This window comes from Capricornis sumatraensis, chromosome 10 (genome assembly GCF_032405125.1).
Source record: "Capricornis sumatraensis isolate serow.1 chromosome 10, serow.2, whole genome shotgun sequence".
NCBI classification, from domain to species: domain Eukaryota; kingdom Metazoa; phylum Chordata; class Mammalia; order Artiodactyla; family Bovidae; genus Capricornis; species Capricornis sumatraensis.
Genome location: NC_091078.1, coordinates 34921841 through 34949379, shown reverse-complemented (window position 1 = coordinate 34949379; position 27539 = coordinate 34921841). Strand labels below are relative to the sequence as shown.

The window sequence follows — 27539 nt, the reverse complement described above, 5'->3', positions numbered from 1 at the left end:
AAAGAAAAATTGCGTGACTTTTTTCTCTGAATTTCACATATAATAATATGCAGTGCCTAAGGAATTGCTTTTGGTCATTTTTTGCATGAAATATGGGCAGCCCATCACAGCATATTAATTGATTGTCTACTGTACCTGTTTCTAATCCACTCTTTTACTCGAGTTAGCTGAGTTGCTGCTTATATTACTGCATTTTTATGTAACAGATGAAAAAAAAGTCTAGACCATGTTCAGAGTATAATTTTAAGAGTATACCTTTTTTGAGATGCTTAGAAATGTTGAAAATTGAATCACGCATTAAAGTCAAACAGCATGTTTTCACGGAAAAAGAATGAACTAATCTAAAAACATTAAAAGAGAGTTTGGCTTGCTACAGCTTTTCTCTAGCATGTAGTTGATATTGAGTTTCGTTGTGACAACACAGTGGATATTTTTTGTTTATTATTCATGTTACTCCACTTACAACAATGTAGTCTTTATAAATTGGAGGTTTTTAAATGTCTTTGAAATAATGTGTATTTAATATTTTCTCTTTTTTCCTTATGCCCCTACAGAAATTCATGATGAAGGTAAGACATTGGATCATCTCCTGTACGTGTATTACTCTGTATGTTTAATGTTTGGTTGGTCACATTTGTTTAATTTTTAGATTTGTGGCTTTTTTCTTCACTTTTTCAAGTTTAAAAAAATTAAACCAAACTTTTGAACTTTAAATCTAAGTAAGTACATCCCACATTTAGATTTTTCAAAAATGGCATTTTATATCTTTGGGTCACATTGTGACATATTAGGTCTTACTTAGCCAATGTCAGGAATTTCTTCCATTGAAGCAGTTGTTTTTTCTACAGCTCTCCATTTAGAATTTTTACTGTGGGGGCTGTATAGACTGTTACATGTTTATACACTATTGCATGAATGTAATAGGAAATTCATACACTGGAAAATTACAAGTGACACCAAGAAACTCCTAGTGAATTACTTACTCCAGGAGAAGTGAAAATAACTCAACCTTGCATTTATTTATTTATGGCTGTGCTGGGTCTTGGCTGCTACACGAGCTTTCTCTAGTTGCAGCGAGTGGGACTACTCTCTAGCTGCAGTGCATGGACTTCTCATTGCAGTGGCTTCTGTTGTTGTAGAGCAGAGGCTCTAGGGCACACGGATTTCAGTAGCTGTGGCATTGGGCTAGTTACCCCTGGGCTCTGTAGTACAGGCTCTCGAGCACAGGCTCCATAATTGGGGTGCATTGGCTAAGTTGCTCTGTGGCATGTGGGATCTTCACAGATCAAGGATGGACCTGATATCTCCTGGCCTGGCAGGCAGATTTTTTTCCACTGAACCACCAGGGGAGCCCCTCAGCTTCTTTTTATTCCTCTATCAAATTAGAAAAATGAAAACATTTTAAAAAGAGACAAACTAAAATGGCAGTGTAAAATCCATGGTCGTGTCATTGAAGGACGCATGTAGGGGAAAAAGTGGAACAGCAGAATGTTGTTGTTTGAGGAAAAATGTAGAAATGTTTTCATTTTTATATACCTACCACATTTCCCTATGACTTTAACAAAATTTATTTTTTATCCTAAAAGCTGAGGAACAATGTATAGAGAAGCTGTGTTCAGGTAATGAAGGCTTCATATATTTTGAGATGTTAAAAGAATATCACTTCAAAAGATGGAGACTCTGAAAAGTATGAAATTAAAATTCTGAATGTAGATTCAAATGGTTGCTTAGAAAAAAAGAAAGCAAAGTATCCATGTCTGTCTGTGGAGTTACATTCTTATTTAACAAAACTGTGAAGGGGGCATTCTGTTGACACATGGATCTATTCATTAGCCTTAAGAATTTAACAGTTTCAGTAGAATGACAGAGCAGAGTCTTTATTTGAAGTCCCTGTCAACAAGGACCCAAAACATATCCCAGAATTTCAAATAGTTCCAGCTATTATTTTTCAGTAAAAAATATTATTACCTTGCAAAGAGAAGAAATGAACTGCTCAATGAAACATATCATGAAATGAAGGATTTGGTTGGAAAATGTCATCTATAGTGGGAAACATGAATATGTTCTCTCTTTGCAAATATTAATAAATAATAAATTTGGGTTTGATTTTTTTAAAATTAGCTGTTTTGCTCACTAAATCTGCATTTATTGTACTCATTTTATTAATACTATCTCACCCCTATCCAAATCTCTTGTCAATTTCATATCTACGCTTCCTTGGAGGATGGTGAATGGGGTAGTTCCCTGAAGCATGTACCTCACGTTCTTTCATGAGCAGATTCATACAAAAATCAATGCCAATAGAAAAATGATGTCCATTTATTTTAAACCAGGTGGCATACCTAAAATAATTTAGTTAGGCTGTGATTTCATTTAATTGCAAGGTCAGAAACTCAATGACTTATTTTTATACCTGCACTGAATCATCTAGAAAGGTTAGAATTTAACTGAGTGAAGGCATATGCATTAACTATAATAATTTAAGCCACTTACAAGGAAAAGGATGCTAAATTTTATTCAGCTTTCACTTTTCAATCATGACTTGGCTTTGGGTTTCAGACCTGGACACACACTGTTAATAACTTCCTAGAACCAGCCAGATGCTTCCTTGAAACAGGAGCCATTTCTGCTAGTTGGCACTGAACAGTGATTAGTTAATACTGTCCTGGTCCTGGTTCCTGTGCCTTTTCTAAATCCAGCTTGAACATCTGGAAGTTCGTGGTTCATGTACTGTTGAAGGCTGTCTTGGAGAATTTTGAGCATTACTTTGCTAGCATGTGAGATGAGTGCAATTGTGCGGTAGTTTGAGCATTCTTTGGCATTGCCTTTGGGATTGGAATGAAAACTGACCTTTTCCAGTCCTGTGGCCACTGCTGAGTTTTCCATATTTGCTGACATATTGAGTGCAGCACTTTCATAGCATCATCTTTTAGGATTTGAAATAGCTCAGCTTGAATTCCTTCACCTCCACTAGTTCTGTTCATAGTGATGCTTCCTAAGGCCCAGTTTGCACTCCAGGATGTCTGGCTCTAGGTGAGTGATCACACCATCGTGGTTATCTGAGTGATGAAGATCTTTTTTGTATTGTTCTTCTGTGTATTCTTACCACCTCTTCTTAATATCTTCTGCTTCTGTTAGGTCCATACCATTTCTGTCCTTTATTGTGCCCATCTTTGCATGAAATGTTCCCTTGGTATCTCTAATTTTCTTGAAGAGATCTCTAGTGTTTCCCATTCTATTGTTTTCCTCTATCTCTTTGCCATTGATTACTGAGGAAGGCTTTCTTATCTGTCTCCTTGCTGTTCTTTGGAACTCTGCATTCAAATGGGTATATCTTTTCTTTGCTCCTTTGCCTTTTGCTTCTCTTCATTGCATAGCATAGTTGATTGTAAGTCCTCCTCAGACAACCATTGTGGCTTTTTCATTTCTTGGGGATGGTCTTGATCACTGTCTCCTGTATAATGTTACCAACCTCTGTCCATAGTTCTTCAGGCACTCTGTCCATCAGATCTAATCCCTTGAATTTATTTGTCACTTCCAGTGTATATTCATAAGGGATTTGATTTAGGTCATACCTGAATGGTCTAGTGGTTTTCCTTGATTTCTTCAATTTAAGTCTGAATTTGGCAATAAGGACTTTATGATCTGAGCGACAGTCAGTTCCTGGTCTTGTTTTTGCTGACTGTATAGAGCTTCTTCATCTTTGGCTGCAAAGAGGAACCAGAGATTAAATTGCCAACATCTGTTGGATCATCATAAAAGCAAGAGAGTTCCAGAAATACATCTACTTCTGCTTTATTGACTTCCCCAAAGCCTTTGACTGTGTTGATCACAAAAAAACTGTGGAAAGTTCTTCAAGAGATGGGAATACCGGACCATCTGATCTGCCTCCTGAGAAATCTGTATGCATGTCAAGAAGCAACAGTTAGAACTGGACATGGAACAACAGACTGGTTCCACATCGGGAAGTAGTACGTCAAGGCTGTATATTGTCACCCCTGCTTATTTAACTTATATGCGGACTACATCATGGGAAGTGCTGGACTGGATGAAGCTCAAACTGGAATCAAGATTGCCGGGAGAAATATCAATAACCTCAGATATGCAGACGACACCACCCTCTGGCAAAAGGCAAAGAAGAACTAAAGAGCCTCTTGATGAATGTGAAAGAGGAGAATGAAAAAGTTGGCTTAAAACTCAACATTCAGAAAACTAAGATCATGGCATCTGGTCTCATCACTTCATGGCAAATAGATGGGGAAATGATGGAAACAGTGACAGACTTTCTTTTTTGAGGGGCTCCAAAATCACTGCAGATGCTGACTGCAGCCATAAAATTCAAAGATGCTTGCTCCTTGGAAGGAAAGTTATGATCAACCTAGATAGCATATTAAAAAGCAGAGACATTTCCTTGCCAACAAGGGTTCATCTAGTCAAAACTATGGTTTTTCTAGTAGTCATGTATTGGTGTGAGAGTTGGACTATGAAGAGGGCTGAGTGCTGAAGAGTTGATGTTTTTGAACTGTGGTGTTGGAGAAGCCTCTTGAGAGTCCCTTGGACAGCAAAGGGACCCAACCAGTTCATCCTAAAGAAAATCTGTCCTCAATATTCATTGGAAGGACTGATTTTGAAGCTGAAACTCCAATACTTTGGTCACCCGATGCGAAGAAGTGACTCATTTGAAAAGACCCTGATGCTGGGAAGTATTGAAGGTCAGAGGAGAAGGGAATGATAGAGGATGAGATGGTTGTTGGATGGCATCACTGACTCAATGGAAATGAGTTTGAGTAAACTCTGGGAGTTGGTGACAGACAGGGTAGCCTGGCGTGCTGCAGTCCATGTGTTGCAAAGAGTCAGACACGACTGAGCCACTGAAATGAACTGAACTGAATTGTCCTGGTCCTGGTCTCTTCCCTCTGGAGACTTTTCATTAAGTCACCATCACAAGCTGACCATCTGCTGCTAAGTGGCTGTCTTGACAGTGGTCAACTGGCTTTGTCAGGCATATTGATTTTGCACTGAAGCCAGATTTCTCATTAATTATTATAATCATCCTGTGAATCTGTTATATGATTCATTATTGAAGATGGCAGGCATGTTTGCAAGTTTCAAGCTGCAGGTGGACCAGATGCCAAGATCAGCAATTCTGTGCTGCTCCTGTCCAGTTAGTACTGTTCACGTTCGTATGAAACTTAGTTTCAGGTTATGTATAGGCTTGCACATAGAGATACTTGTTTTTCTCCCTGAAACCACTCGTTGCCCACTATTATTATTTGTGTTTAAAGCCGAAACTTAAAAGCTTCTCTGCTTTAGTTTCTGAGCGCTATGAAAGTGCTCTAAGGCAGATTTCTTTTTGTTGTTGTCTATTGTTTTAAACCTTGGTTGATGAAAGTGAAAGTGGAGAGTGAAAAAGTTGGCTTAAAGCTCAACATTCAGAAAACGAAGACCATGGCATCTGGTCCCATCACTTCATGGGAACTAGATGGGGAAACAGTGGAAGCAGTGTCAGACTTTATTTTTTTGGGCTCCAAAATCACTGCAGATGGTGACTGCAGCCATGAAATTAAAAGATGCTTACTCCTTGGAAGAAAAGTTATGACCAACCTAGATAGCATATTAGAAAGCAGAGACATTACTTTGCCAACTAAGGTCCATGTAGTCAAGGCTTTGGTTTTTCCAGTAGTCATGTATGGATGTGAGAGTTGGACTGTGAAGAAAGCTGAGTGCCGAAGAATTGATGCTTTTGAACTGTGTTGGAGAAGACTCTTGAGAGTCCCTTGGACTACAAGGAGATCCAACCAGTCCATTCTGAAGGAGACCAGCCCTAGGATTTATTTGGAAGGAATGATGCTGAAGCTGAAGCTCCAGTACTTTGGCCACCTCATGCGAAGAGTTGACTCATTGGAAAAGACTCTGATGCTAGGAGGGGTTGGGGGCAGGAGGAGAAGGGGACGACCAAGGATGAGATGGGTGGATGGTGTCATGGACTCGATGGACGTGAGTCTGAGTGAACTCCGGGAGATGGTGATGGACAGGGAGGCCTGGTGTGCTGTGATTCATGGGGTCGCAAAGAGTCAGACAGGACTGAGCGACTGAACTGAACTGAACTGTATAGCTTAGTATTACCTAAGCAGTAAGCTCTTTTTAAGATCTCCTTGTGTTTCTTCTGAAATAGTGTTTTATAACAGTCAAGGGACATAGAAAAGTTCTCCTGTAGAGTCTGATTTATTTTTTTAAAAAAAGACCTCTTGAATAACAGCCTGAAATTGCGAGAAATGACCTAAACTGATTAGCACAGCATTTTTGTCCAGAAAATATTATTAAAATGAGAAACCTCAAAATATACAGATGTTATATACTTAATAAGTTAAATTATTTTAAAACAGCAATTGTATTAGATGTGTTAATAAGCAACTATATGATACAAACATATTTAAAAAAATATGTAGTGGCTAACCTATACTTTCAGTTGGAAAAGAATCCACCTGCAATTCAGGAGACCCCGGTTTGATTGCTGGGTCAGGAAGATCCATTAGAGAAGGGACAGGCTACCCACTCCAGTATTCATGGACTTCCCTGGTGGCTCAGACGGTAAAGAATCTGCCTTCAATGAGGGAGACCTGGGTTTGATCCCTGGGTTGGAAGATCTCCTGGAGGAGGGCATGGCAATCCACTCCAATATTCTTAACTGGAGAATCCCCATGAACAGAGGATCCTGGCAGGCTACAGTTCCTTGGGGTCACAAAGACTTGGACATGACTGACTGAGTTACTAAGCACAGTACAGTTGATACATGCATATGAATATATGAAGTGCATAGCAAAGCTTTATAGAAAAAAGGGCACTCAATACTATTCTAATTAAATCTGCAGCCTTGTTCTTCATTTAGAAATACCTTGTTTTGGTCAAAAAGACAAGTCAAAGTACCTTGAATGTGTAGGGTCATTAAACTTCAACTGGATCTGTAACTCTGGAACATATGTATGATAGGAAAAGGTAAGGTCCTATCAAGTAGTACAGATCAGACAAGGTAAATAACTTTTTCTTGGCCACAATAAATCAAATGTATTATAGTAAATCAAGGTACTCTCTAAACAGGTCCTCATTCTTAGTAGGAATATAATTTTGCAAAGTCGATTTTTCCCTTTCTCACTCAGGGCATGAAGTTGTTTTCATTTTATGATGAAACACTTTTTCTGATAATTTTAATGCCTTTTAATATCAGTTTTTAAATGGTTTGGAAGTGTTTTAAATATAATCTATAAATAAAGTTATTTTAAGAAATTAAATGCAGCAAATCTAGAAGAAAAAGAAAAGGAATCCAGGTCAGAAAAGAAGAAGTAAAGCTCTCACTGTTTTTAGATGACATAATACTGTACATAGAAAACCTTAAAGATAGTATTAGAAAATTACTAGAGCTAATCAGTGAATCTAGCAAAGTAGCAGGATACAAAATCAATATACAGAAATCACTTCCTTTTCTATATACTAACAATGGAAAAATCAGAAAGAGAAATTAAGAAATCAATCCCATTCACCATTGTAACACAAAGAATTAAATATCTAGGAATAAACTTACCTAAGGAGACAAAAGAACCATACAGAGAAAATTATAAGACACTGATGAAAGAAATCAAAGACAACATAAACAGATGGAGAGATATTCCATGTTCCTGGGTAGAAAGAATCGGTGTTCTGAAAATGACTATACTACCAAACACAATCTATAGATTCAATGCAATCCATATCAAATTACCAATGGCATTTTTCACAGAACTAGAACAAAAAATTTCATAATTCATATAGAAACGCAAAAGACCCTGAATAGCCAAAGCAGTCTTGAGAAAGAAAAATGGAGCTGGAGGACTCAACCTTCCTGATTTCAGATTATACTACAAAGCTATAGTCATCAAGACTGTATGGTACTGGCATAAAAACAGAAATATAGACCAATGGAACAAGATAGAAAGCCCAGGAATAAACCCATGCATCTATGGGTACCTTATTTTTTAAAAAGAAGGCAAGAATATACAATGGGGCAAAGACAGCCACTTCAATAAATGGTGCTGGGAAAACTGGACAGCTACATGTAAAAGAATGAAATGAGAACACTTCCTAATACCATACAAAAAGATGAACTCAAAATGGTTAAAGACCTAAATGTAAGACCAGACACTATAAAACTCTTAGAGGAAAACATAGGCAGACCACTTGATGACGTAAATCAAAGGGAGATCCTCTATGACCTACCTCCTATAGTAATGGAAATAAAAACAAAAGTAAACAGGTGGGACTTGATTAAACTTAAAAGCTTTTGTATAGCAAAGGAAACTATAAGCAAGATGAAAAGACAGTCCTCAGAATGGGAGAAAATAATGACAAATGAAACAACTGACAAATAATTAATTTCCAAAATATACAAACAGTTCATACAACTCAATAGCAGGAAAGTAAACAACCCGATCAAAAAGTGGGGAAAAGACCTAAACAGACATTTCTCCAATGAAGAAAAAAGTTCATTCTTTAAGAACTAATTAAACTGTTAGCTCCCCACCACTCAGCTACTCCCTTGGTAGCTTTGTCCCAATTTAAGGATACTTTCCATAGCACTTTGCTCATCTGCGTGCATGCATGCTCAGTTATATCTGTCTTTTTGCAGCCCCATGGACTGTAGCCCACCAGACTCCTCTTTCCGTGGAATTTTCCAGGCAAGAATACAGGAGTGGATTGCCATTTCCTCCTCTGGGAAATCTTCCTGACCCAGAAATCAAACCCATTTCCCTTAAATCTCTCCTGCATTGGGAAGAGGATTCTCTACTACATTTGCACTAGCTTTTATTTTGTTCCCATTAAACTTTTCATGAGAATAAGAGAGCATTTTATACACTTAGTTAAATTTACTTTTTTTTTTTTTTTCTTTGTGGACTCTTTCTTTGCTCTATGCAGACTGCTCAAGGTGGTGGCCACCGAACGCTCCTCTACGGTCATGCAATACTGCTGCGGCATTCCTACAGCGGCATGGTGAGTGCATGTGTGGACTTCATCTCCTCTATGGTCACGCTGATCTATTTGTGCATACAGGGCAAAGAAATATTTGGTAATCCCATTCCATTGATGGCTTTAATAAGCTTGAATTGTATGTGTTTTTTAAATACCTTTGAACACTTTATTTTCTCATTTATAATATGGTTAGCTTAGAGGACCTTTAAGGTTCTTCAGTTCTATCACTGTATGACTTCTGTCTTTGTATCTTATTTTGAAAGACTAGGTTTAGGAGGAGAGTTTCTTTTTTTCCCCCATATCAGCTCCTTCTTACACCCCATTATCCATTTATTTACTGGGTTCCTCTCAGACACAGTTTACTCATTATCATTTATATATGTGTGTATATATATTCTTATAGGTATAAAGTATTATAAATTATATAAACATTCTCTTCAAAGCTTTATTATTATACAAACAATACATATTCATTCTGTAAGATTTGGAAATAACAGAAGAACGAAATCTTCATGATCACACCAATGACAGAAAATTCTTGGGAACTTTAAAAAATTTTTCAATATTTTCTTAATTTTTTTGTATAATTGATATCTTGTTACATGACCAAATTTTATACAGGTTTTTTTTTTAACGTATTGTCACAGTACAAGTACTATCTATGTTATTTAAATTTTTATCAGATTTATTTTAGTGACCACATGATAGTCTAGTACTTGGAAATATAAAATAATCACTACTTTTAAGAAGGAGATAATTCCCTAAATATGTAGACTGTTTCTGAGCAAAAGCTTAAGCATAGTCTCTATAGCTATACCCCTCAAAACAGAAAAAAATCATCAGTCTTCATCATCATGAATACTGATGTGAAAAATCTGGTTAATGGAATTGAGAAGTATAGGAAGAGACGTATAGGAAAAGTATAGATATGATTTTAATGACAACTTAATAATATCATTGCTATTAATGGCCTACATCACATTAGTACGTCAGATGGAAAAAATGTGATCATCTTAACAGGTACTGAAGCAGGTTTTTAATAAAAGTATCAATTCCTAATAAAAATCGATCATTTATGGTTAGTTCCTCAATGATGAGGAAAATATTTATGTTAAATCAATGGCCAACCTCATAGTTAATTGTCAAACACTAAGTCCATTCTTGACAAAACAAAAACAAACCCCAAGAATATGCTGTCTAACGTTGTTCTGGAAACCTTGACTGACTTACTAAGATATGAAGTAAAATAAAGGAAAACACTTCAAGTGACTGGATACAAGACAGATGTATAAAAATAGCCTTTTTGCATATAGCATTGATACATTAAAACTTCATGGAAAGAATTTCACTTTCAGGAGCCATCAGAACACATAAAATAATAAATATGAGAGCCTGTTTTTAAATAACTACCCAACTTGTTTGGTAGATCTGGGTTCAGGCTTTCTTTCCTATATGCTCTGCTGCTTTGGGTACCTTGCTGAACCTCTCTAAGCCTGTAAATGCATCTGAGTATTTTGCTCATTTAGTCATTAAATATTATCAGCACCGCTTGTGTGCTAGATGCTGTTCTGGGTGCTAGATGTAGTAAGAAAGACTAGTCTTTGCCATATAAAATTTAATTAACAGTTAGTTGAATAATTATAGTCTCTACCTAGCAGTTGCAGTGAACATTAAAGGAAGAGAGAATGTACATTAACAACTCCAGTGCCTGGTACTGTAATATTATTTTAAAATATCACAGAACACTTTAATAGGATTCACTCTACATTTTTTTCTGGGAAGTCAGTATTACAACATTGGTACTTTTTCTCAGATTAACATTGATATTTAAAAGGCCAGATCTAAAGTCTGTAAACCTCAGAGACCACAATGTCTTGAGATTAGACTACTACTCCTAACTAGCTAGGAATATGTTTGAGGACCTTTGAAGCATCTTTTCTATATCTTTGGGAGTCAGTGGTTTACAGTCAGTTAACAGATTTTCCTGATTCATTGAATTTACACCCTCATGGCACCAAATTCCACTTGACTTGTATCCCCAATCCATTTATCACCTGCCTCCTTACACTCAGACACCCGCTGAGCTGGGTGGACGCTTTTCCATTGTAGGGATTGTCTAGGTCTAGCATTACTTGTCCAGTGATTCTGGGAAGTCTGGGCTGACCTAATCCCTAGAGCTGTTCCTGAGTCCTGTTGGCAGGGTTCCTGTTCTTTCAGGCACTGCACTTGGTTGGGGTAGGTGACAGTGTATCTTGAGCTCATACTAGATTCATCTCTGTGTTCTCAGTCTTGTAGCACTTAATATAGATTTTGAGGTTAGCATGGGAGTAGGGGAGTTGGCCTGAAAAATGATCCTAAACTTTATGTCCAAGAATATCCAGTTAGGAAAACTTGAAGCAGGGAGAGGAGTCAGAGATGATGGTGTTGGGCAGAGTTGCATTCTTCCTGGGTAAACACACATAGGTATACACGTGACAGAGCCTCATTTCAGTGAAGCAATATGCTACACACCACAATCAATTCTAGATGAATTTTAAAGAGTTTAAAAATTTGAAAATAAAACTAGAAGATAAAAGTGAATAGTGTTCAAATTTCTGCTTGAAATAAAGATTTCTGACAGATCAGGTTGTTCTTTTGCTTATGATCATGAATATCACATAAAGTGAGAGATGTAGAGACATATCCCCAGTTACTCATCTTGTTTTGTCTACAGGACATATTTCTGCAATATTTTTCTGAGTGGGAAAAAAACCCCACATTTCCTCTAGAACTTTGCTCCCAGTGAATGCTAAGTGCTCAGAATTAGACTTGGAAGCAACGGGATATGTTTAGTGACGACTACTGATTCTGTGTCTTTTAGTATCTGTGCTGCCTGTCCACCTCTCGGTCTTCAACTGATAAGCTGGCTTTTGATGTTGGCTTGCAAGAGGATACAACAGGTGAGCACCTTGGTCTGCGATGAAGCTTGTTCAGAAGAGCATGCCAGGAACTGGATTGGGAGCCACCGTGAGACCTGATGGAAGATACATTGGCTGAATGTTCTTAGGAATGGTTTCAGGATGAAACCAGTGACTAACTATGGAAAGGTTTTATTAGAAGGAGGAAATGTGCATTGTTTCTGTTGGTAGGTCATCCCGACAATTAGCTTGATTTGCAAACTAGACTTTAAAATTTATTCTTTTGATGGAGTTGGGTAGGAAAACAGTACTTGCAACATGCTCTGCTGTCTGATAACCATATTAACGTGCACTGATTAGTTTGCAAAGTATTACTGCATATTTCTTTCTTTTATATTTCATCTTAAAAACATTTTTAAGTGTGCAAATACAACATAATCAGTGTCAACATTCAACCAAAATGACAGAAAATGAAAATCTTCTTCATTTCCTTGTCCATGGGTCATCATACTATATATATATATATATATTTATTTATTTACATATATTAATATCTTTGTCCTTTTGAAGACTCAAAATAGGAGAGTATAGATTTTATTGTGTTTTTCTTCTCAAGGCTTTGAAGACTTTACACTATATCCACCTCTGTATGAGATTTTATTCTTTTATTTTTTACAATGAGCATGTCTGCCTTTGGAATTAAAGATTAAGGACCAAGTAGAAAAAGAAATGGAAGGAAATAGATCAACTTGTATCAGGTTGTTGCTTTTATTGGTGACATGAAACTCGTACCTGCCCTCCTTTTTGAAATACTTTCGCATACTCTAAAAATGTGACGAATAACAAATGGATAAAATAAAGTTCTATTTACCAACCTAATTAAGTTTTTAATAGACAAACACATTACCTTATACAGGGAATTCTGAGAATCCCAGGCACCAAAAAGATAAATATATTCCTCTCATTTTTATTTAATTCTATATATTCTCAGCCATTCCTCTGTATTTTGGCTAGTTTTTTCACCATAATTTACTTCAGCCCATAGTTATGTAAAAAAAGGTCTTCAGTTCTCTCTCTCAAAACAAGTAAAACCATGTGCATGATCTATAACTTGTCTTCATTCACTGATACTATTATATAATAGTGAAACTCACCAAACAAGGCCATCTTTGTCTCTGTGCCCTAATTCCCTTATGCTACTTTATTTTCCCTGTAACTCTGTATTAATTGTGAATTACCAAACTATTTACTGTATTTATTGTTTGTTGTGTGCCTGCCTCAATCAGAATGAAACTCATAAGGCAGATACATTGTTTCCCATATTTGTTAATATATCTCCAGCTACTAAAGCAGTGGTTGACAAATAGCATGTGCTTTATCAGTGTTTGAGTGAATGAATGAAAAACTTCCTACAACTCTAAAAATGTGAATTGAGTGAATGAAGATAAGGAATTCTGCAAGGTGACAGTCAAGTAAGACTGGTTTAGATAAGAAAATATTGAGCAAATGCCTCCAAAATGCTAGTAGGAGCTGACAAAACCCTAGTAAATCAAACATACAAATTCCCTGCTATTGTAGAATTTACATTCTGGCATTTGGTAATTAGTAAAAAAAAAAAAAAAAAAAAGCTAAACATAAGTGTTATGGAGAAATAATAAAGTTGGAGGCACAGAGAAAGAGAGTGATAATTATTAGATGGGGCTTCCCAGGTAACACTAGTGGTAAAAAATCCCACCTCCCAATGCAGGAGACATAAGAGACATGGATTTGATCCCTAGCTCAGGAAGATCCCCAAGAGGAGAGCTTGGCTTACCCACACCAGTATTCTTGCTTGGAGAATCTTATGGACAGAGGAGCCTGATGGTTTACAGTTGATAGGGTCTCAAAGAGTCGGACACAACTGAAGCAACTTAGCACACAAGCACAAATGCATCACTAAAACTATTCACTTTTTGCAATAGAACGTATATTTAGGTTTGAAAGGAACCATGAACAGATTGAAGAATTGCCTGCTTACACTTAAATCCTTGATGATGGGACTGAAGAATGGAGAACAGTTATATGGTTCATGAGGCTTATGCTTGACTTGTTCTAGAAGAAATTATTTAATTTGTGTTTACTCAGATAGCTTTATAGTGTATCTTTTTAGAATGTATCCCAGACAATTCTGTAGGATTCTCTTTTATTTTACTTCTAAATTAATAGAAACTGCTATATTTTAAAATAAGGCACAGGGTAGTTAGTAAAACTTAAGTGACAGTATTTGAACTCACTTTGAATCACTATCCACCCAAATTAGAAGCTTTTTAATTATCACAGTATAACTGTCACATAACAAAACCCCAAATCCTTTTGAAAATCAAGTGGTAAAAAACTGGATGTAATTGGAAGGAGCCATGTGAGCTGCTTAGTGACATGTGATTGTCTAAGGAACAGAGTTGAATCAGTGTGGCTGGTGAATTTGGTCTTATGTTAGCATAAATAAATATCCTTTCAAAGGAGTTCTTGGTGGGGGAAAGAGACTCCACACTTCCCCAAATGTCACAATCACTTGCTATGAGCAGAATCTTTGCATGTCACTGTGTCTCCCTCCCTTTCTTCCTTCCTTCCTTTTACATTTTCACTGATGCACAGTTGATTTGCAATGATGTGTTAGTTTCAGGTGTGGAGCACACTGAGTCATTTAAACGTATATTCACTCTTTTTTAGATTCTTTTTTTTTTTTTAATTTTAAAATCTTTAATTCTTACATGTGTTCCCAAACATGAACCCCCCTCCCACCTCCCTCCCCATAACATCTCTCTGGGTCATCCCCATGCACCAGCCCCAAGCATGCTGTATCCTGTGTCAGACATAGACTGGCGATTCAATTCTTACATGATAGTATACATGATAGAATGTCATTCTCCCAAATCATCCCACCCTCTCCCTCTCCCTCTGAGTCCAAAAGTCCGTTATACACCACTGTGTCTTTTTTCCTGTCTTGCATACAGGGTCGTCATTGCTATCTTTCTAAATTCCATATATATGTGTTAGTATATTGTATTGGTGTTTTTCTTTCTGGCTTACTTCACTCTGTATAGTCGGCTCCAGTTTCATCCATCTCATCAGAACTGATTCAAATGAATTCTTTTTAACAGCTGAGTAATACTCCATTGTGTACATGTACCAAAGCTTTCTTATCCATTCATCTGCTGATGGACATCTAGGTTGTTTCCATGTCCTGGCTATTATAAACAGTGCTGCGATGAACATTGGGGTACATGTGTCTCTTTCAATTCTGGTTTCCTCGGTGTGTATGCCCAGCAGTGGGATTGCTGGGTCATAAGGTAGTTCTATTTGCAATTTTTTAAGGAATCTCCACACTGTTCTCCATAGTGGCTGTACTAGTTTGCATTCCCACCAACAGTGTAGGAGGGTTCCCTTTTCTCCACACCCTCTCCAGCATTTATTGCTTGCAGACTTTTGGATCGCAGCCATTCTGACTGGTGTGAAGTGGTACCTCATTGTGGTTTTGATTTGCATTTCTCTGATAATGAGTGATGTTGAGCATCTTTTCATGTGTTTGTTAGCCATCTGTATGTCTTCTTTGGAGAAATGTCTATTTAGTTCTTTGGCCCATTTTTTGATTGGGTCGTTTATTTTTCTGGAATTGAGCTGCATAAGTTGCTTGTATATTTTTGAGATTAGTTGTTTGTCAGTTGCTTCATTTGCTATTATTTTCTCCCATTCAGAAGGCTGTCTTTTCACCTTGCGTATATTTTCCTTTGTTGTACAGAAGCTTTTAATTTTAATTAGATCCCATTTGTTTATTTTTGCTTTTATTTCCAGCATTCTGGGAGGTGGATCATAGAGGATCCTGCTGTGATTTATGTCTGAGAGTGTTTTGCCTATGTTCTCCTCTAGGAGTTTTATAGTTTCTGGTCTTACGTTTAGATCTTTAATCCATTTTGAGTTTATTTTTGTGTGCGGTGTTAGAAAGTGATCTAGTTTCATTCTTTTACAAGTGGTTGACCAGTTTTCCCAGCACCACTTGTTAAAGAGATTGTCTTTACTCCATTGTATATTCTTGCCTCCTTTGTCAAAGATAAGGTGTCCATATGTGTGTGGATTTATCTCTGGGCTTTCTATTTTGTTCCATTGATCTATATGTCTGTCTTTGTGCCAGTACCATACTGTCTTGATGACTGTGGCTTTGTAGTAGAGCCTGAAGTCAGGCAAGTTGATTCCTCCAGTTCCATTCTTCTTTCTCAAGATTGCTTTGGCAATTCAAGGTTTTTTGTATTTCCATACAAATCTGGAAATTGATGCAAAAATCCTCAACAAAATTCTAGCAATCAGAATCCAACAACACATTAAAAAGATCATACACCATGACCAAGTGGGCTTTATCCCAGGGATGCAAGGATTCTTCAATATCCACAAATCAATCAATGTAATTCACCACATTAACAAATTGAAAAATAAAAACCATATGATTATCTCAATAGATGCAGAGAAGGCCTTTGACAAAATTCAACATCCATTTATGATAAAAACTCTCCAGAAAGCAGGAATAGAAGGAACATACCTCAACATAATAAAAGCTATATATGACAAACCCACAGCAAACATTATCCTCAATGGTGAAAAATTGAAAGCATTTCCCCTAAAGTCAGGAACAAGACAAGGGTGTCCACTTTCACCGCTACTATTCAACACAGTTCTGGAAGTTTTGGCCACAGCAATCAGAGCAGAAAAAGAAATAAAAGGAATCCAAATTGGAAAAGAAGAAGTAAAACTCTCACTGTTTGCAGATGACATGATCCTCTACATGGAAAACCCTAAAGACTCCACCAGAAAATTACTAGAGCTCATCAATGAATATAGTAAAGTTGCAGGATATAAAATCAACACACAGAAATCCCTTGCATTCCTATACACTAATAATGAGAAAGTAGAAAAAGAAATTAAGGAAACAGTTCCATTCACCATTGCAACGAAAAGAATAAAATACTTAGGAATATATCTACCCAAAGAAACTAAAGACCTATATATAGAAAACTATAAAACACTGATGAAAGAAATCAAAGAGGACACTAATAGATGGAGAAATATACCATGTTCATGGGTCGGAAGAATCAATATAGTGAAAATGAGTATACTACCCAAAGCAATTTACAAATTCAATGCAATTCCTATCAAGCTACCAGCCATATTTTTCTTTTTTAGATTCTAAAGCTAATTTGTCCTAATTCTTTTGATTTTCATGGTCTGTGAGGTGAATTTGCATTCTATTTCAAATTTCTAAAGTTTGTGTAAACAGGACAGTTTTATTTTCAGGAGACTAATTTTGAAGATTTATTTCATTTCTCTCTGTTATTTTGGAGTCACTGGCCAAGAACATCAAGTTTTAAACTAAGGCATTTCTTTGTGTTTCCCTTGTCAATCATCCTGCAGGTGAAGCTTGTTGGTGGACCATCCATCCTGCCTCTAAGCAGCGCTCAGAAGGAGAAAAAGTGCGGGTTGGAGATGACCTCATCTTAGTGAGCGTGTCCTCTGAAAGGTACCTGGTAAGTGTGGAAAGTGAGATCGTGTACTTGGGAATCAGATAAGTGACAGGTCAATAAAATGATCCTTTAAAGCTGAGATTGCCAGTTATCTAGGAAAATTGCTTAGAAACAAACCTGTATCTCTGTTTGGTCCGTTATAAGTAACTCCATAAGTAGAGGGAATGATGTGACGTGTGGAAGTGAGGCTTGGCAGGATTATTTACTCAGACTTTCCTCATGCCCTGGATATGTATGTTCATGACATTGATAGAGCCTGTTCTTGGATTATTTTATCAATAGCATGTAAACACAATCCTATCAGGAATTTGAAATTCCACAGATGTTATTTTGTTCCCAAAGAGAAGGCTGTATTAATGAGGCTGTGATTACCTACTTTGATATTTATGAAAGCAAATTATTATAGGGGAAACACTTGTCATGCTAAGAAAGGAGAAATAAACAAGATGCAGTTCAGTTCTCTCACTGACATTGCATTGTTCCAGAGGAAAAGGGCTGGAAATGAAAGATTAAAGAAAGAAGTTTATGTTTAATCAGAGGAGGTGTTTTTTTATTTTATTTTATTTTTGTGGTAAAGCCAATATCTATTTAATTTAACTTATTTAGTAAATTGTATTTTTGGTAAAAATAATCATATGCAGAAGTTCACAAAAGATTACAATGAGTGGAAGTATATAAGATATCAGGGCAAAATAGTTTTTATTTTAAAGTTGAGAAAGTAAACAAATATAAAATGGAGTATTACAAACTCTACATGAATAGCCACATAAAAAAATTCCAGACATCATAGTGGATGATGACTGAAACAAAAATCAGAAATAGAGCATTATTGCAATTACACTTTCTATCAGTTAGCATGAGTTTATTTCCACTTCCTTAAATCAAAATATTTGTGTGTGATTTTGAATTAAGGAAGTAGTTGGTACCCCTTGGCTCTATGAGGCTCTAAATAGAGTGGGTCTTGTGGGTTAAGTTTTTGCTAACCATCACAATTAATTCCAATTTTCAAAACATTGCTAGGAGGAAGGGTGTAGTTTTACTTGATTTTGAGGGAAGAAGTAATGAGGAAGACCGGGAAGTGGTGAAACGAGGCCTCATGTAACTGACAAGAACTATTGAACAGAGCAACTAATAATGCAGAGCTAAAGGGAGGCCTGGAGCATTGCTCTCCTTTTTTTTAACCAGTATAGGTGGAAACAGATGCCACGCACATTTCTAGGACGATGCAAGTGTGCCAGCTTGTCAAATAAGCTTCTATTAAGCGCTTGCTGTGTGCCCGTGCTGTGTATGTGATGGTGATGTAGTTTGATCAGGAGGCAGACATTTCGAATTGTCGTTTTACTTGGAAACCAATAGCAGTAATAAAAATAATTCATGCTTGCTTCTCAGTGTATAAATTCTACATCTATCTTGTTTCTATTTGTGCATAACTATGCATGTTTTTGCTGTACAACTTGTTCTTTCCACTACAGAGCAGAGTTTGACAGGACGGCATCAGTATGCACAGAAGGAGTAGAAAATTCAGAATCTCACTGGGGCCAGGGCTTTCATGTATCAATTCTACCACTAGTTCTTGAATCACATAGTTCCATGAATTCTGGCTTCCTCATTGCAAAATGGTGACAGTTATCCCTAACATCACAGTTACTGTGATGAAGCAATGAGAGGATAATTTTGAACATTCTTGGAATTAAAGACCACTGTACAAACAATGGTAGTAATTGTAATGCATGAGGGTCCCCTCTGTTACCTTGGAAAATAATGAGCTTCATGACTAATTACATTTACAGGTCAAGCTACATTTTAGCCAGTTTATTTACATTCCTTTTCTGATAACCTTTTAAAAAATATATATATATATATATATGTTTTTGGGCCACACTGCCCTTCACGCAGGATCTTAGTTCCCCAATCAGGAATTAAATCTGCACTCCCTGCATAGAAGGGTGGAGTTTCAACCACTGCACTTCCAGGATTGTTCCTCTGATAACCTTGAGAAAGATAAATATCCTTGAGCAACTGAACTGAACTGAACTGAATGCATATATACAGAATCTAGAAAGATGGTACTGAGCAATTTATTTGCAGGGGAGCAATGGAGAAACAGACATAGAAAACAGACTTATGGACTTGGGTAGAGGGGAGGAGAGGGTGAGATGTATGGAAAGAGTAACATGGAAACTTACATTACCATATGTAAAATGGATAGCCAAGTGGAATTTGCTGTATGGCTCAGGAAACTCAAACAGGAGCTCTGTATCAACCTAGAGGGGTGGGATGGGGAGGACGATGGGAAGGAGGTTCAAGAGGGAGGGGATATAGGTATACCTATGGCTGATTCATGTTGAGGTTTGATAGAAAACAATAAAATTCTTTAAAGCAATTATCCTTCAATTAAAAAAATAGGTAAATTAAAAAAATAAAAAAAAACTACAGATAGTTGACCAGGCAGATTGTTAAAATTTCAGTTACTTTCATTTGGTGACAAAGTCAGTGATTTTAGTGATTATCTTTGTGGACCTCACATATAATAATAGAAACCAGAGGAACAACCACATATTACACATGGTTTCTGCTCTTGCAAAAGTAGTGAAAAAACAGACTAAGCCCATGGAACTATAGGAGAATAACTTTAAGACAGTAACTTAGTGTTCGAGTTTAGGTTACAGATGCTGAGGGATGTTTGAATGAATTTAGGCATAGTTAATTATTACCTTTCATTTCCAGGTGGGTGATTATAGTAAGAATATGAAGTCTTATGTTCATGGATTCAAGGACCACATGGTGCTTAGTTAGAAGGATCTGGAGCAAGTGAAGGGGTAAAAAGTGAGGCAATAAAAGACGTTGGAATAAACAGTAGCGGTGGAATAATCTGCATACTGAACCTGAATAACTGAAAATGGATTGCATATATTCTCACACATACACACTTGTTTGTTAGTACAGAGTCCGGTAAGCATGAGCTTGGGCCAATCACATAACCTCTTCAGACTCTCTGTTTCTTCATTTTCTGGATCCAGGTAATAGCTCCATTCACAGGGATATCAAGAGACTTGAATGCTTAATCCAGACAAGACTTTTAGCTCTATGACACTTCTAAAAATTGTTATCATTATTTACCTGGGAGATTTGTACCTATAGTTAAAGGATCTTTAGATATTTAACCAGAAGAAGAGAAAGAGGGGAAGTAAGTAATAAACAGACTCTGATATAACAGTTGCTTTTAAATAAAGATCTATTGTGTGTAAGCAAGAGTCATATGCTGAGAAGGTTCTGATATGGTTAAAAATTAGTTGAGAAATTTGACTGAAAACACAACTGGTATAACTAACTACTGAAAATAAATCTCATCTTGATTTTACACACTTTCATCAGCCATTTTGGGGAAGGAAATGGCAACCCACTCCAGTATTCTTGCCTGGAGAATCCCATTGACAAGAGGACCCTGGTGGGCTACAGTCCATGGGGTCGCAAAGAGTCGGACACAACTGAGCGACTAACACACACACTAAAACGTTTCTAGTTGTTGGTTTTTTTTTAAGTCATTGCTGTCAGATGGCCTTTGATCTAATTTCCCTTCACTAACAGTTTTGTTACGCTAAGGTTAAACTGTCTAATTGTTTACTTGCTGCTCTAGTCAAGGTTACATCTGTTGGGATGGTAAATTGATTGAAACTGATTGAAGGACTGATTTTTCTCTCTCCTCTGTCTTTGGATGGAAGAGGGCACTATGCTGGACTCCTGGATCCCCAGGATTCTCCTGGGGTGCTCCACCTTCTGCTTGAAGGGTTGAACCTATTTACAGGATTTCCTAGGAATAAAGGATCTGATCTCCAGAAAAGATTGTAAACCCCTTATCCAAAATAATGGTTTTCCAAGCTTGCTGTTTCATATTTCAATATAAAAAATGATACCTTCATCCTCTTTTCAGGAATATCCAAGGTGGGCGGGGGGTGGATTGGGTGGGGTGTGGAATTCTTTTTCTCCATTGGAATGATTTAATTTTTAAAAAAGAAGGCTTTAGCAAAGCAGCTTAAATTATAAGAGAATGATGCAATTTAAAAGAGAGGAAACATGATCAAATAGCTATTACTGTGAATCTATTTCAAACTGAACAGAATAAAGCATGTAAAACAACTCTTTCTTGTGTTAGAAAGAGATAAAATCACCCTGGTATGCACATGAATTTTCAACCCATGGATTGGATTGCTCTCATTTGAAACATTGATTTTTAAATAATTTTCTCTGTTACCTATAGCAACAGATTTTTTTTTTAAATCCATGAAAATATTACCAAACAACTGTCTAAAAGTAAATTGGGAAAAGCAGAACCTCACAATAGAAAGAGTGATGAAAAATGCTTAAAAGAAATCTATTCTAAGGCTCATAAAAATTTCCTTCTCTCATACCAACCTCTTTATTTCTGATAAGAAATGCTAGGTGGTTTGACTGTATAAGTTACCGAGTTGTCTCAAGTTGCATAAAAATATTGATAGCTAGAAGAACAGCAATCACCTATTTTTTTCTCCCTCTGTGGCACAGGTAATGAAAACATAGACTGTGTCTCTCATTTTTTATTTTTCTCAGAATTAAAAAAAAATGAGGTCTGAAGGGTGATATATCTTGTTTACTTGTGTTCCCTGTCGCTGGAGGATCATTTTTCCAGAGTGTCATGTCAGTAGGGCCCAAGTGCCTGGCCCTTAATGAGAGAGAAAGAAATGAGTGAATGAAGGCCTCAGATAAAGGTTAAATTTGGATATCCTTAAAAATTTTTGTGTTTTGGACCTTTTGGGCAGTCAGATATTCCTTGTCTCATTAGCTTTTAAAATGCATGCAATATATACACTGGATTACAAAGGAAACAGAAAGTATCAAAGTGGAGTCCAGATTGAGAACTCCGGGAGGGGATTTATAGCATCTTCTCTAAGCCTGAGATTGTGTGCTTCTATCATACAAAGTCTTGTTACTCAAAGAATGCTTCTTGGATTAGTGGCCTTGGTTGCCCAACCCCCCACCTCCCCTGCACTGGCCCCACCTCATGAATTCAAATTTGTCTTTTTAATAAGATTTTTGATATAGACCATTTTAAATGTCTTTATTGATTTTGTTACAGTATTGCTTCTCTTTTGTTTTGCTTTTTTGGTCATGAGACATGTGGGATCGTAGCTCCCAGACCAGGAATCAAACCTGCAACCCCCTGCATTGGAAGGTGAAGTTTTAACCACTGAATTGCCAAGGAAATTCCCCAAATCTTCCTTTTTTGGGCAAGCTCCTCAGATGATTCATGTATCTGAGAACTCTTGAGTCACTAACATACGAATCAAGGTGATAGAAGGGAGCAGATGACTCTCCCAAGTCCCTCCAGTGCCCTGGAGGGTGTGTACGTTGAGCAGTTACATGTTTCAGCCTAAGGCCAACTGTGCTTTCAACCTTGGACATCTGTTTTTGGTTTAAGGATAACTCATCTTGGTGTTAGTTCCTGAAACTGTTACTGCCTTGAATATTTAACATCACAGACCTGTGAATTCACAAACAGTGTGGTTTTCGTGCAGATTTACCTTTCTTGGTGAAGTGGCAAAATTAAACAGAGGCATCCAAAAGAGTTATGCCTAGAGAATATTTCTTTGAGAAGAGTGGACATTATTTAGATAACTTTAAATGGTGTAATATGATCTTACGGACATTTTTTAAAAACTTTTTTCCAACAGGCTGAGATTTTCCTATTTGTATGCTTATATTTATTGTGTATCTTGGGCTTCCCTAGTAGCTCAGACGGTAAAGAACATGCCTGCAATGGAGGAGACCCTAGTTCGATCCCTGGGTTGGGAAGATCCCTTGGAGAAGGGAATGTCTACTGACTCCAGTATTCTTGCCTAGAGAATTCTATGGACAGACCATTGAGTAACAAACAGAGTCAGACACAACTAAGCAATTAACACTTTGACTTTCAGGCTTAGAAATGATTTGAAAATTACATTGTAGTACTCCTTCCTCTATTATTTTTTCATTGCAGTGGCTCCTTATTCCCAATAAGGTCCTTGATCTGGCACCTGCCTTGTCTGTAGGCATATGTCTCATTCTGTTTCTAAGTATATGCAGCTGGAATATGATTTCTTTGTAAACAGTTAAGAATTTTAACACATCAGAGAAGAAATTAATTCAGTAAAGGCATTTCAGCTGAAATTTTGCTTAAGAGTGACAGGTTCAGGTGAATAGGAGGGTGTGGGGTGAGGGGTAAGAGCATGTTATTGCTGAATCTGATGCATTCACTCTTAATCTTACTGACTGAAAAAATTATTTTCTAGATAATTACATATATGTCAAATGTCACAAATTTCCTTGGTTTTGTTTTTAAGAGAAAGGAAATGAAGTACCTATGTGTGCTGGTGACTTAGTGTATTTAATATAAATATTATATATATAATAAATATTTGTATACTTAGGCAGGAGAGACCTTTGGGTATTAAAAGGACCTGTGACATATACCAGTGTGACTTTTCATGCTGTGGCTGCTCTTTATTTAACTAGGAGAGTCAGATTTCTGAAAAAGTTCTAGTGCAGTTAAAATCTTTCAAAGCTTAAGCTGTTGTCAAAATTGGAAAATGTTGCAGGAATATTATAGGAATGTTGGTGATGTTTACTGAGTTGATTCTGAGAGAAGAGGTGGTTGTTCCAGCAGCAGCCAGATAATGGTTAATGAAATAAGCAAGGCATTTGGTTATACTCATAATTTTGTTTTTCTTTACTTATCGTTTTGGAGTTTATCAATTATGGCTCTTAAAGATGTAAAATATGACCATCTTTTAATACATTTGATTTTCAGCAGGAACATCTGAAATTTGAAATGAATGAATTTTGAAGGACATTCACTGTCCTGATTTTTGATACCTATTAGGAAGTATTGCCATCTAAAGGCTATTACGTCAATTGTAGATAAAGTTTCCTAAAGGACCCTGTAAAACCAAGACATATCAGTCCTATAGATTTCACCTACTTCACTGTCAAAACACTGTCATGGTGTGATATGTAAAAACTTAATTGTAGTTTTAATGATAAATGCCCCCTGTCTGCACAGGAGGCCTTTACAACAGAATAATCCATTTTCACAAATTTATTTTATTGCTTTGTATGTTTTCCAATTAGTGACTTGAGTTAGTAATGCTTAGAAGGAAGCTGAAAAATACCCAAAGTCAGATATAAACTCTTAACTTTTATTCTACTAGTGTCTTCATTTTTCAGTGACAGGATTGAAGCAGAGGTTCTCTGTGGACATTTCCAAATCTGCAGCATGCAGTTAGAGTGGCCAGAAGCACTTGCATGTTAAGATGCACCCAGGGCCTGTAGTGATGCCTCCTTTTGCCTCTGCTGCAGCACTTGTCTTACGGTAACGGCAGCTTGCACGTGGATGCTGCTTTCCAGCAGACCCTCTGGAGTGTGGCGCCCATCAGCTCAGGAAGTGAAGCAGCCCAAGGTAAAGACTGCACTTCCATTAGGAGGCTGGTCCCTGATACAGAGTTGAGAGTCATCTTTGGAATTGTGATAATGAGCAAATAAATTAGAGCTGTTTGTGTCAAAATATTCTATAATGAAGATACTTGACATGTAAGAAAACTTATTTTAATTGCTACTTAAAAGTGAAGTTTGTGTTAAGATTTAGCTCTCCTTATTTTTACGCTATTGTCAACTTTAGTACTTTGAGTTGTAGCTTTCTAGGGGTTATTTTCTCTATGTTTTGGCCTCAGGGTATTGCTTGGTTAGGCTAACGTCAAGATTTCTCATCTTCCAGGGTGTGTGACTTAGTGCTGGATCACAGCAGTGCTTGGGCATTAGGGTTTTCTTGGGATGTATCAGTTTGTTCTGATTCTTCTCACTTACATAAGTTCAAATCTGAGCCTATTCAGGCTTGTATGTTTAGTGGAGGCTTTTATGAGGCTGAGGTCATGTATAGTAGTGGGAATATCACTGACTGTGGGACTTGGAAACCCAGGGCCCAGGGGTGGAAGGCAGGTTACCCCACCCATCTCTGCTATTTCAGTCCAGTACTTACTCCTTACCAGACATCTGTGTCTCTGTCTATGAAAATAGGAAATCAGATCAGATGATCTGTTTAGCTTTCGATATATGATGACAGTTCAAATGTGACTGTGTTTCGATCCTTCTAGGGTATCTGATTGGTGGTGACGTCCTCAGGTTGCTTCATGGACACTTGGATGAATGCCTCACTGTCCCTTCAGGAGAACACGGTGAAGAGCAGCGGAGGTTGGTACCTGGGCCCAGTGCTTTAAGCCTTGCATTTCCATGTTTTGATATAATTTTTATAAATTAAGGATATGTCTGTTCAGGCCATTTATGTAATAGAAAGTAGGCCACTATGGTTTGTCTGTCCACTGAGGTGATCCATTTGTTGATCTCCTCTGAAGTTTTTTCTCATATTAGGTTTTCACTGCCTATCAGTAGAGTTGCTGAAAATTTTTGTATAATGAAAACATGGTTAGAAGCATTGAATACAAGAAATTGAGTGGGAAGAGTGAACACATTTAATTACGCAGTGCCCAGAAGTTTAGGACCTTTTTCTGTTACCTCCCATTGACTGATGTGTGTGCTAAGTTGCTTCGGTCATGTCCTACTCTTTGTGATCTTATGGACTATAGCCCACGAGGCTCCTCTGTCCATGGGATTCTCTAGGTAAGAACACTGGAGTGGGTTGCCATGCCCTTCTCCAGGGGATCTTCCTGACCCAGGGATCGAACCTACGTCCCTTATGTCTCCTAAATTGGCAGGTGGGCTCTTTACCACCAGTGCCACCTGACATAAGTAAAAAAGTTAATCATTTCCCCTAATATTTTATGTGATTTTAATACTGCTCTTGTGTTAATATTATTTGGCATTGGGCCAAGAATAGAAGTAGTCTCGATCACAGGAGAAAATGCACAAGTAATAAAAAAAAAAACAACATAAAAACATTTAGGGTGATTTGAATGTTTCGTTTACCTCACAGATTAATTAATGGATATGGTAGGATGCATAAGAGATGACTATGAGAGAAGGCATGATCTGGGTGATTTATTACATGGCTTTAAGTCTTCTGGTAGAGATTTCTAATAATATATGAATATTTAGAAATGAAAACATTTAGAAAATTAATAGCCACCATTTAACTAGCTGTTTAACTTTGGGAAAAATCCATCTGAGACCTGGATACTGCTCTTAACCTCTCTTGCCAGACAGAGCTAGTTATGGTGAAGTGTGAAATGCAGAGCCTGGAAAAATTCCCCAAACTAAAAAGTGCTGCTTATAGTAGGCTTGGAAGAAGATGTTGATGTTGTTGATAAGGGTTTGTATGAAAATGAGAGGGACTTAAAAAAGCTGTTGTTTTGAGGGATTAATTCCAAAGAAAAATATGAACAGAAGTGTGTCCTGGAAATAGTAATTATCGTGGAGTGATGAGGGGCAGGATGGAAGGAGGATAGAAACTAGATAGGAGGTAGGAGTTGGATCAGCTTTTGAAGGCTCCTTAGTGCCATAATCATGGGTTGGCTCTTACTCTGAGTGAGTTGGGAAGGAGTGTGTGGGGATGAGCAGGGATAACATAGTCAATATCTTTGAAAAGTGTTGCTGTGATGAACAAGAGGAACTTAGACCAAAGGGAGAGAGATTGTGGATCGGGGAAACCAACCCAATTAAATCAGAAGGCTGATATAGTCATTCATGTGAGAGAAAAGGAGAAGCTTAGCTTGGACAGTGGCCATTAGAATAGGATGGCCTGGTCCAGAGACATTTCAGGTCAGATCGATTGACTGGTTTAAGGATGAACTCAATGTGGTCGCTGAGAGAGTGTATCAGATTTAAGGGTGAGCTGATGTCTCTGATTCAAAGGAAGAGAGATGATGTTAAAGATTGTGGGAGATATACAAATATGGTATGAAGGACTGAATGAGATTTTGGACACTGGTGAGTACAAAGGGTTGTGGGAAATAAAGGGTCTATGGGAAATTGAAATTTTTGAATCTTTAACTTAGACAAAGCTTGGGTTGGATATGAATCACAAGTGCATGTAGGGTAGTTGAAGGAATGGAAGCCCTATATAGAGAGT

General features: G+C 37.2%; 1 protein-coding gene across 1 annotated transcript in view; it reads left to right on the top strand.

The window, feature by feature from the left end:
• Positions 1–27539, top strand: part of RYR2 (ryanodine receptor 2) — a 578200-nt gene that overhangs the window by 105892 nt on the left and 444769 nt on the right. The window contains exons 5-10 of the mRNA XM_068983081.1: positions 555–569; positions 8947–9021; positions 11861–11939; positions 17337–17449; positions 24818–24917; positions 25609–25705. Coding sequence (XP_068839182.1) covers positions 555–569; positions 8947–9021; positions 11861–11939; positions 17337–17449; positions 24818–24917; positions 25609–25705 — 479 coding nt within the window. The remainder of the gene's footprint in view (positions 1–554; positions 570–8946; positions 9022–11860; positions 11940–17336; positions 17450–24817; positions 24918–25608; positions 25706–27539) is intronic.